This window comes from Nipponia nippon, unplaced genomic scaffold (genome assembly GCF_047370975.1).
Source record: "Nipponia nippon isolate SJK-2023a ecotype South Korea unplaced genomic scaffold, ASM4737097v1 scaffold_1, whole genome shotgun sequence".
Classification (NCBI taxonomy): Eukaryota; Metazoa; Chordata; class Aves; order Pelecaniformes; family Threskiornithidae; genus Nipponia; species Nipponia nippon.
In genome coordinates this window covers 164,259,804-164,270,669 of record NW_028262290.1, presented here as the reverse complement: position 1 = coordinate 164,270,669, position 10,866 = coordinate 164,259,804, and the positions used below count along the sequence as shown (strand labels likewise).

Below are 10,866 nucleotides of genomic sequence, written 5' to 3'. Positions count from 1 at the left end.
GGAGAGGATATTTGTTGTTCTCTGACCTCTCAGGGGTTTACTACAAGCTGATGGCATCCTGCCAATAATACTTCATGCGGAAAATAAATATGCCGGTAAGGAGCTGATAACACAATAATGCAGTCCCAATGCCGGCGTGCAGCCGGGCTCACCCCCAGGCTCCCAGGCCACTTCACTTATTTGCCAGCTCATTTGGTCTGATCTTTGCTTGCACACCCGCTCACACAGTAGTGCCAGCTGCCGGCACCACGGACACACGGGCCCTCCGACTCATGGTCTTGCATTTAAGGAAAGGAATTTAATAAGACAATAGGCCAGACTGTGCTGATCAGGTGCAGGGTGTGACCAGACAAGTGTATGGACCAGCCGCCCATTTACACGCAACCAGCCCCTTTTAACCCCTTACCCCTCTATTTTCCTCCCCAAATCACCTAAATCCCTCCTTTTTCCCACCTTTGGTTCCTCCTCTAAACATCCCACCATAAGTCCTGTGCAATCTGAAAATTCTCTCCCCCTGCATGCCATAGGATGTCCCCCCTCCCTTGACAGCAATCTCCCGTAGTCCAGATGGAGATCTGGAGAGCTGCTCCCCATGACACATCTCAACGGGTCTCACACCAGGACCGTGGGGCTGACGGCTCCACTGGGACAAGTCCTGGGAAGGACCTGGACAAAATACTCCTTCCTTGGAAGTCCTTAATTTGGGTTCCCACCTGCCAATACGCCCCTGTGCTCCTCTGGGCTTGTGCAGAAGGGCTTTTGATGGGCTGATGGCCCCCGTGATGGGACTGGGAGTAGCCTGACAGGGTACTATTTGTCCCTCTGTGCTCCTTTGTGGCCATGCGGATAACATAACCCAACACCACAATAACTGGAGACGCAGAGCAGCGATGCATGTCAAGGAGGTAAGGAGAAAAGCCAACATGGATCTGATAACCATGGGATCACACAATTTATTTCACAGATAACACCAGAACAAGCAATGCAACAAGGACTTCCCAAATTAAAAGCGTAGCCGGTATCTGAACGGAATGTCACGAACAGGCTGCATCGTCCCGAATCCCCAGCGGCTGACGTCTATCGCTGGAATCTCCTCTTCTCCATTGACCAGCTCCAGGTCATAGTAACTCAGCATCAAGAACGCAAACAGTTTAATTTCAGCGGCAGCAAAGAACCGCCCAGGACAGATGGATACTCCTGCCCCCCAAGGCATGTTGAAGTATTTCAGTCTCTTCCCATTTTTGTAGAAATCTTTCTTGGTGCCATCTGGGTTTACGAAGCGGTCGTACTTAAATTCGTGAGGCTCGGGGTGAATTTCTGGGTTCATCTGCACAGAGATGTGCGGGAACAGAGCCACCCTGTCTCCTTTGCGGAGAGTGTACTCTGTCCCACTGCTCATCTTAAGGCTGGTGTCCTGGAGGACAGCTCTGACCAGTATGGGGGCTGCAACCAGCCTCAGGGTCTCCTCCAGAGCACTGTCCAGAAGAGGAGTCTGGTTTAACATGTCCCTAGTGATGTTCATTGGTGGGCTCCCTGGCTTCGCTTCCTGGCCATTCTCCCTTGCGACTTTATCTATCTCATCCTTCACAGCCTTCATAGCTTCTGGATGTTTCATTAGATACAAGAGGAGCCAGAAGGAAGTTGGGCCTGTATTGCCTTGGGATGCCCAGAGGAGCATAAACATGAAACGATCCCGCATGTACTCAGGGACACCATTTTCTGCCAGAAGCTGGTCTTGATCACTTATCCACCCACTGATATTGTCCTTCTGCCGGGTCTTCTTCACGGACAGCATGCTCCAGAAGAGCCTCTTCAGCCGTTCAGCTTCTATTTTGTCCCTGGGAGGCAACACAGCATAGGCCAGGCGAGGGAAGAGGCAGTCGTACTTCCGAAAATTGTGGTACAGCTGGTTGGAGTGGATGCGATCTTGCTCATTAGCTTTCTCCTTGTTATCTGCCCCTTTGTGTGGCTCAGTGCCATACAGAGCCAAGTACCCGGCTCTGAAGACAATGTTGTAGCAGTAGTGGAAGAGTCTATCCTCTTGCCACACTCGCTTCTCCTCTCCTGAGCTCAGATTGAAAAGCATCAGCTTCTGAAAGTTCTCCATGGTGGCTTGTGTCATGACAGAGAGTCGGTCTCCCATCAGATGCTTCGTGCTCATTGAATGAATTATGCTATGGTTGGCTTCAATGGGCTTGTAGCCAAAAACCTGCAGGACCAGTTTAGCTGCAAAAGCCCTAAAGTCTAGTTTAGATCGTGATTCCTTCACGATGGCTCCAAAGCAGAAGGGGTCCATCACAAAGGTGAAGTAATAGCCTCCGATCAGCACCGTGAAAATATCCCCATGTTTTCTCTGCATCCTTTTTAGAAACTCTGAACTGTCCTTTCTGAAATCCAGCGCATAACCCAGCCAGGGAATGGTACCTTTGTCCAGAGGCGGCTCATCGGGTCTCCGTCTCCGAAACGTGCCCAGGAGGTAGAGCCCACCAAGCAGCAACGCTATCAAGGTACAGAGGAGAATCATTGGGAGCACCACGAGAGCTCTGCGCCCGCCCAGGAGCTTGGACTAGAGCTAGGCTGGGGCAGGAGAGTGCTTTTTATTCCCATCCAGTAGCTGATATGCAGATGCACAGCTGACAACCTCTGTCCCCATTGGCAGCGTTTGCCTTTCCCCAGTGCAGTGCTCCAGTGTGTACTTCTCCCTTGATGAACAGACAGAGATTTTTAAGGTGGAAGGTACATTATAATCAAGTTGGAGTTACCAGGCTGCTGTGTCAGGCGGATGGGTTTTGGCGTGTGCTCTGCAGCAGCTTAAGAAAATTCCCTTTTCTAGATTACCTGGAGCCAAGTTTTTGAAAAAGAAGGTTGAGTTCCAGCCAAAGCTCTCTGTTCAGCCAGGCCAGTCTTCTCCCCTGCCTGCGTGTCTTACGGCACATGGGGATGGCCTGCTCCTGCACCTTTAAGACTTCCTTCTTGAATAACGTCCAGCCTTCCTGGACTCCTTTGTCCTTCAGGACTGCTTCCCAAGGGACTCTGCTAACCAGACTCCTAAACAATCCGAAGTCTGCCCTTCTAAAGTTCAGGGTAGCAGTTTTGCTGACCCCCCCCTTCCTTACTTCTCCAAGAATCGAAAACTCTATCATGTCATGGTCTCTGAGCCCAAGACAGCCTCCGACCACCACATCACCCAAGAGTCCTTCTCTGTTTGTAAACAGCAGGTCCAGCAGGGCCCCTCCGGGCTGGCTCGCTTACCAGCTGCGTCACGAAGTTATCTCCCACACCCTCCAGGAACCTCCGACACTGCTTCCTCTCTGCTGTGTTGTATTTCCAGCAGAGATCTGGTAAGTTGAAGTCTCCCACGAGAACAAGGTCTAGAGACTGCGAGACTTCAGCCAACCGCTTGTAGAATGCTTCGCCTGTTTCCTCATCCTGGTTGGGTGGTCTATAACAGACGCTCACCAGGCTATCTATCTGCCTTGTTGGCCTTCCACCGATCTTCACCCATAAGCACTTGTCCTGGTTTCAGCTGGGATAGAGTTAATTTTCTTCCTAGTAGCTGGTAGAGTACTGTGGTTTGGATTTAGGACGAGAATAATGTTGATAACACGCTGATGTTTTAGTTGTTGCTAAGTAGTGCTTACCCTAGTCAAGGGCTTTTCAGCTTCCCATGCTCTGCCCGGTGCACAAGAAGCTGGGAGGGGGCACAGCCAGGCCAGCTGACCCAGACTGGCCAAAGGGCTATTCCATACCGTATGGCATCGTGCTCCGTATATAAACTGGGGAGAGTTGGCCAGGAGGCAGCAATCGCTGCTCGGGGACATGCCGGGCATTGGTTGGCAGGTGGTGAGCAATTGTACAGTGTATCACTTGCTTTGTATATTTTTTTTTTTAAATTATTATTACTATTATTACTACTATTACTACTATTCTATTATATTTTACTTCAATTATTAAACTGTTCTTATCTCAGCCCATGAGTTTTCCCCTTTTACCCTTCCGATTCTCTCCCCCATCCCACCGGGGCGGAGTGAGCGAGCGGCTGCGTGGGGCTTAGTTGCTGGCTGGGGTTAAACCACGACAGTCTTTTCTGGCGCCCAACGCGGGGCACGAAGGGTTTGAGATAACAACAGATTAACCAGAGTGTATTAAGGAATTTGTATCTGTTAACAGTTGCCGGTCATAATATTGATTCATCTGTTCTCGGTATTAGTCTACCTGATCTGCACCATGCTCTTGTTTTTGCAGTACGTGTTACAGGTTGGTGCTGGGTTTTGCAGGTTGCTGTACTCTGCAGTGATTGGTGATGTCTTGCCTGGGAGATTTGTTATTAAAACACTGACCTTGAGCGCTATCTGGTATTTGGGTTCTGTAGTGAAGCCATTACTGTGCTTTGGGTACCACCTCATGGAGACAATTAGCAATTAGACCTCTTCCTCTGAGAGGTTTTTTCTGGAGGAACTACAGAATGGCACTTTCATTGCTTTCTTCTATGATGTTTCCTCCTTCATTACAACAACTTTTCTGTATCTTGAACATCCTGGGGTAGTTAAGATATATCTATTGGTAGTTCTTGGGAATATGTCATCGTTTTCCTGCTGTGCAATGGCTTCCAGCAACTCCTGTTTATTGCCCGTGCTGTGTGCATTGGTGTAAATGTGCTTCAGTTGAGCTACTGATCTCGTCTTCAACACAAGTATGCCACCCCTAGGCTCATCCCTAGCCAGGCTGGGTTTATCCCCTTGAATCTAGTTTAAAGCTCTCTCAATGAGGCCTGCTAACTCTTGAGACAATGATTGGCCAGGACCAGTAAACGGGTAAACTACAGCACAGAGGGCACATGTGCAACATAAATAATGTAAATATTTATTATGTATTTGTGACACTCAACATTTCTAGCTCAGATGCGTATCTGCTGCAAGACTGGCTTGTGTCTGAGGGCTGGATGTCAAAGAAAGCGCTTCTCCTGAAAAGGGCCTGAGGGATCTTCCATAAATATAACCTGAATCGTTTTTTCACAAAAGCATAGAGCAAGGGGTTGAGACAGCAGTGGACAAAGGACAAACTCTCCGTGATCTGCATGGCATAATCCAGTTGCCTACTGCTTTGACAGCTCCTGATGACACCGACATCTTGCAGGGAGTGAAGGATGAGGGCAATGTTGTAAGGCAACCACAGGACAAAAAAGACACCCACCAGAGTAAAGACTAAGCAGAGCGCTCTCCTTGAGCCAGGCATCTGAGACGTGGTGAGGACACACGCTATGCGGGAATAGCAGAACACCATGAAGAGGAAGGGAAAAAGGAAACCCAGGCAGTTTTGAATGACCCGAAAGACAACTTTCCAAAATAAGTGTTTCTCACCATAATCATGGGTGCACAGGATGGCTTTGTTGTGAATTTGCCTTGTGGTGGTGAAGAGGCCATCAGGAATGGAGAGAAGTATGGAAAGGACCCATACCACCAACAAGCTGAGGATGGACTTCCTCCGTGTCATGGAGCTGCGAGGAGAGCAAGCATGAACTATGTGCAGATACATGTCCAGACTCATGCAGCTCACAAAAAAGATACCACTGTAGAAATTCATAGTGTACATGGTATTTAAGACCGGGCACAATATGTCCCAGGTCACCCGCTGAGAAATGTGCAGAGCCCAAAAAGGAAGGGTTAGTAGCAAGAAGAAGTCTGAAACCACCAGGTTCAGCAGATACACCTCAGTCATTTTCTTTTTCTTCTTGATGTATGTAATGAGGACAATAAACAGGAGGACATTCCCAGTCAACCCGACCAGGAAGACCATGGTGTAAAAAGACGGCAAGAATACTCTGCTAAAGGAGAACACCTCTTCTTTTGTGCAGAGACCATACTGCATGTAATCCTCCTCGTCCAAGTACTCATATGGGTAGTCGCTCGAATTGGCAGCATCCAGCCAGGTGGCAGAGGTTGTTGTGGCCACCTTTGAAGCTGAGTTTGACAAGTTTGCTAGGAGCAAAAGAAAAGCGAAGGGGATTAAAATGTTGTTCCAATCCAAGACAAACACCACAACACGGAGGGTTTTCCTCCAGTTCATAGGTTTAAATTTCTGCTACCTTCTGATAAGTATTTTGTGTCCTGCACTCCTTGGCCTTTGCCTACAGCATGGGGACAGCTGTCTAGACATGCATATAAAAAATAATTCTAGTTTCCTTACTCCAACATGTTGAAACTTGAAAATAAATGAGCATGGTCTCCTCTGACATAACTTACCACTTCCTCCTGACACCACTACAAGCTTTGAGGAAGTTTCTGCTCGAAATTATGTGAAATCCACCACCGCAGCTCGCTGTGAGCTGCTTTAGATTCATCCGGGTCGCTACTGAGAAAGTGGCATCCCAGTTCTTGGTGAAGCAGAACCTGCCACCAGCACCTTTATGTTGGTGGGGCTGCTCCCAGAGGTGAAATGCTGAACATCTCACTGCTTTTGGTGGGATGCTGACCCCTTTCCATGCCAACTCTAGGATACAAAGCCATGGATTCTTGTAAAAGATATTAGTAAGTGGAAAATACAGAATCATAGAATGGTTTGGGTTGGAAGGGACCTTAAAGGTCATCTGGTACCAACCCCCTGCCATGGGCAGGGATACCTTCCACTAGATCAGGTTGCTCAAAGCCTCATCCGAGGTAAGGACATGTAGGGACCAGAACCAACTCCTGAATCAAGGTTAGAGGTGGGGGTTAGATTTAGCTGGAAGGATGTTGCTGGAGTCGATCCTGCGTGAGACGAGGCGTGGACTGAAACCCTGCTGACGGAGGAGGGCGAGGGCTGCGCAGTCGGCCACTCCCCAGGCCTGCAGGCTGGCGTCGGTGTTTGTTAGACAGCTGCAGGCCAGATTTCAGGAAACAGAGACTGATTTGGGGAGCTTCCTTTTTAGAGTCTGATTTTCAGAAAAAAAAAAAAAAAAAAAACAGCCCACACACAAGAACACCACAAGGGTTTCGTTTTACAAAAGTCACCCAAACTGGGCAACGGCAATCGCTGAAGAGCCCGTCACCCGCGGTGAGAGATGGGATCTGCCTGAGCCACCTCCCATCTCTACAATGAAGGTTAATGTGGCTTTTAAAAATCAAGACTAATCTCCAGGCTCTGACAGCAAACCAGGGCTGTAACAGGGAAAAACAGCGCAAATACTCCACGCCTAAACCACACCGGTTTTCAGCCATGGCCAAAGCTGCCTACCATTCCCCCCGGGACTCATTTTTCCAGCAATCCCAAAACAGGCATGGTTATGTAGTTCCCTGCTTCAGCCACTCCTGCGTTGCTCTCCTCAAGGATCTGTTTCTTCCATTGCCCGAGACACCTGCAATGAAGCTGTAGGTCCGTGGTTGTGTTACACATCCCGAGGAGGACATACCCCACGGTGGCTCTGCACCTTCCAGGGACAGCTCCCTCCCCATGAACACCCTGGGAAAGGGCAGCCCCTCCACCCCAAGTGGGTTAAGCAAAGCACCCAAGGCTTGGAGTGGGGTGCTGAGGATGCCTGTGGGTGTGCAGCCGTAAGGGGTGAAGCTGTGGACATACCTGTTGCAGTCCCGTGTCTAAAATTGCTTAAATGTCTATTCCAGGCAATTCCAGGTGGCTGAAAAGAAAATTTGGTTTGGGTTGGATTTAAATGTTTTCTTGCTGTCTCGTAGTTCTTCGGCAAGTGCCACAGGGCACTTCAGGCAGAGCAGCCACGGAGAGCGGAGATCTGACACGGAAGAGTGCCAGGAAAAGACTTTTCTGGGAACGACCTTTTTTTTTATCTCTTTCATATTTTGGGGGAAATTCATCTTTAGTCGTATGCGGTTCTGACTACGCCTTCAAGAAGAAACCAAAGGTGCCGACCCTTGTGATTGCAGCAATACCCAGCAGGACTCCTAAACACCTCCCCCCGGCCCCCCACTCAGGACAAGCCATACCCAAAGTTTCCATTTCTGGGTCTCTTCCAGCCCACCGAGATGCCTTTTCTCCCTCTGCCACGTCTTCCTCCCTCCGTATCACGCTGGCACTGACATTCACGTTCCCATCCCATAGCTCATAGCAGAGAACTGACGCAATGTGGGCTGAGCTCAGAAATTAATCCCAAGCCTGTGGGAGCACTGGAGTTTACGGGCTGGCTAACTTTCAACAAGAAAAGAGAACGTCTCCAGGTTTCTCGTGCAGCTTTGTCTACAAGTAAGAAATAGAAAACGCACTTACAGGAGCTCCTTCTCCACCGCGGGCAGTTCCTATCCTGCTGGAGGCCTGAATCAGGCTTTTAGGAACTTCTTTTACTCGTGTGAATGCGTTGGCAGGAAATGTGAGCTCAACGTGACCTCCCTGGTTTTGTTTTGCTTTTCCTGGTGTTGATCAGCGGGTGACAGCACTGGAAGAATCATCTCTGCACTGTGTCCAAGCACGAGTCCCTCTACAATATCTACAATCGGTGCCTGCACCCAGAGGTGGGCTTTGCCACCGGAGATACCCGTCAGGACCGCAGTGCCTCCTGCCACGGGTGCCGTGGGGAGCCAGCACCCCTCCTTGAGAAATACAACCTGCTCTTGTATAGCTCGAGTCAGGCACGATGCTAGGGATGGCCGGAGCCGCTGGGACCGAGGACCCACGTCAGCCCAACGTGAAGATCGCTGGTGGATCCCGTGCACCCCAGCATGCACAGGCTGGGTGGTGGGAGCACCCACAAAATACTCTGAAGTAGGTTTTTCTGGGATGTGCTAGACCAGGGTCACCCAGGCAAGCACACAGACCAGCCACTTGCTTAAACACAACCAGTTCCTTTTGCCCATCTTCTCTCCATTTTTCCATGCATCCTTTTCCCCTCTCCATCTTGATTCCTTCCCTTTTCTCCACCCCATTTCCTCCCAAGCAAGCAATCTGTCCCTAATGCCTTTTTCCCTGTTGGTCCTGGGTTTGCTGCATCCCAACCCCAGATGTGGCAAGAAGCTCCCTCTTGTTATTTTGTTTTCTAAAAGCTTTAATCAGTGGAAACGTCTGCCGTTGCCTGAGAGAAGGATATCGAGATGATGCCCACCCTGCCCACCTCCCCGCTCCCCTGGGCAGGACTGGATCTGCTTGGTCTCTACACCAAGAGGCTCCTGGGACTAAGGAGAACGTGGGATGGTGTAGAAATCTGCATTTTTTCCAGTAAATCTGAATAAGCCACGTGCTACTTGGATGCTGCAGGATCCTCATCCCTTGCAAGAGCAGAAACGGCTACCGGTGGGGACATGGCCGGGGCCAGCAGGTGCTGGCGGCTCCATGGGGACAACCCCATGTCTTTGCAGGCAGCGGCGAAGCCTTGCAAGTGGTACCAGAATAAGGAGCTTATTGCCGTCGTTGAACGTACAGAGATTGACCACAGCAGAGATGTGCCAGGCTCCTGGCACTGCCACAGGGACGTTTTGGGGACAGCTTCATGGCATGAGCCTTCGATCCCCTGTCAAAGGTGTCTCTGGTAAAGTGGTTTATTGGAGAGGTCACGCTCCGGCTCGTTTTCCTCATCTCACCACCAAACGGGGCCACGGGGAACACCCTGACCGTGCCACGGCCATCCCCACCCCTGGGTGCGCTTTACAAACTCCAAAACCGCCCTGCTAAAAACAGGAGAAGGGAGCAGCTGCGATGGCCACAGCTCCGCACCCAACCCGGGAGCCACGGAGAGAAATACGTTATTTTTACTCTTTTCCATCTTCGCCACCATCAGCTGGCATACACTTGTGCTTGCATTTAAAAGATATCGTATAATAAATATATCTGGGTAACATACACATTAGGAGAGGGCAAGAAGCCGCTCGCAAAGCTGAGGCACCAGACATGCACACGGGGACACTACAGGTGACAGCAGTTTCATTAGCCCAGCAATTAAAATGAAATAAGTTTTTGTTTTTAATTGAGTTTCTCCCCTGAAGCACATATCGCACAGAGCTGCAGGGAATTAAATGTGCCTCTGAGAGTCACTGGAGAAAGTAGCCTTCACTGTAATTTATTACAAGATTTTAACTCAATTGGGGAGCTGGTAATTGCATAGATTTTTTTTTTTTTCCTTTCAGACTCTGCAGAGCCCTAATGGCTTTGGCAATTAAAGTAACGAGATTACCCATAATGGGAAGCCCATTTAGAGAGGTACAGCGGTACTAGCACACAGTTATCTGCACCACTTTCTTTTACGCTGCCGAAAATGCCGCCTGTCAGCGGCGGAGTGGGCCCGCGGGAGCAGCAGCTCCGCTTCCCCCCGTGCTCGGAGACGGGGAGTCACAAACACCGCACCGGAGAGCTGCAAAAGCGGGCAGGGTTTTTGGAGAAAAGGACTTTTTTTTTTTTGCTGTTTTGCTCTGAAGGGCTGCTGCTGGGTTTAGGGGAGGGTTTTAGGTATCTCCAGGATCCCAGGGGATTTTTCCTCCTGCTCCAGAGTTCGGTTTGGTTAAAGTCAGGAGCAATTTCTAGGTTGCTTTTGGGCTTCAAAATCCACTGCCCAGCATAAAGCAGGGGCAGAGCAAGCTGGGCTTGAGAGCAGACTGCCTGAAAGGAGGCTGGAACCAGGGGCGGTCGGTCTCTTCTCCAAAGTCACAAGGGATGGGATGAGAGGGAACGGCCTCAAGCTGCGCCAGGGCAGGTTTAGGTTGGATATTAGGAAAAACTTCTTCCCCAAAGGGCTGTCAGGCCCTGGCCCAGGCTGCCCAGGGCAGTGGTTGAGTCCCCATCCCTGGGGGGATTTAAAAGCCGGGGAGATGTGGTGCTTGAGGACATGGTTTAGTGGTGGCCTTGGCAGCGCTGGGTTACGGTTGGACTCGAGGATCTTCAGGGTCTTTTCCAACCTAAACGAGTCGATGATTCCAAAGCTGAAATTCAGGAAAA

General features: G+C 50.0%; 2 protein-coding genes across 2 annotated transcripts; both read right to left on the bottom strand.

Annotated features, from left to right (window-relative positions):
• Positions 1–1,003: 1,003 nt before the first annotated feature.
• CYP8B1 (cytochrome P450 family 8 subfamily B member 1) lies at positions 1,004–4,683 on the bottom strand. The gene has a single exon (XM_009475332.2). The coding sequence runs from the start codon at positions 2,522–2,524 to the stop codon at positions 1,004–1,006; it is 1,521 nt and encodes a 506-aa protein (XP_009473607.2). The 5' UTR covers positions 2,525–4,683.
• A 128-nt stretch (positions 4,684–4,811) lies between these two features.
• Positions 4,812–9,700, bottom strand: ACKR2 (atypical chemokine receptor 2). The gene is made up of 4 exons (XM_087752143.1): positions 9,691–9,700; positions 8,215–8,354; positions 7,555–7,612; positions 4,812–5,978 (listed from the first exon to the last, which is right to left on the bottom strand). The coding sequence occupies exons 1-4, from the start codon at positions 9,698–9,700 to the stop codon at positions 4,867–4,869; spliced, it is 1,320 nt and encodes a 439-aa protein (XP_087608269.1). The 3' UTR covers positions 4,812–4,866.
• Between the last annotated feature and the right edge of the window lie 1,166 nt (positions 9,701–10,866).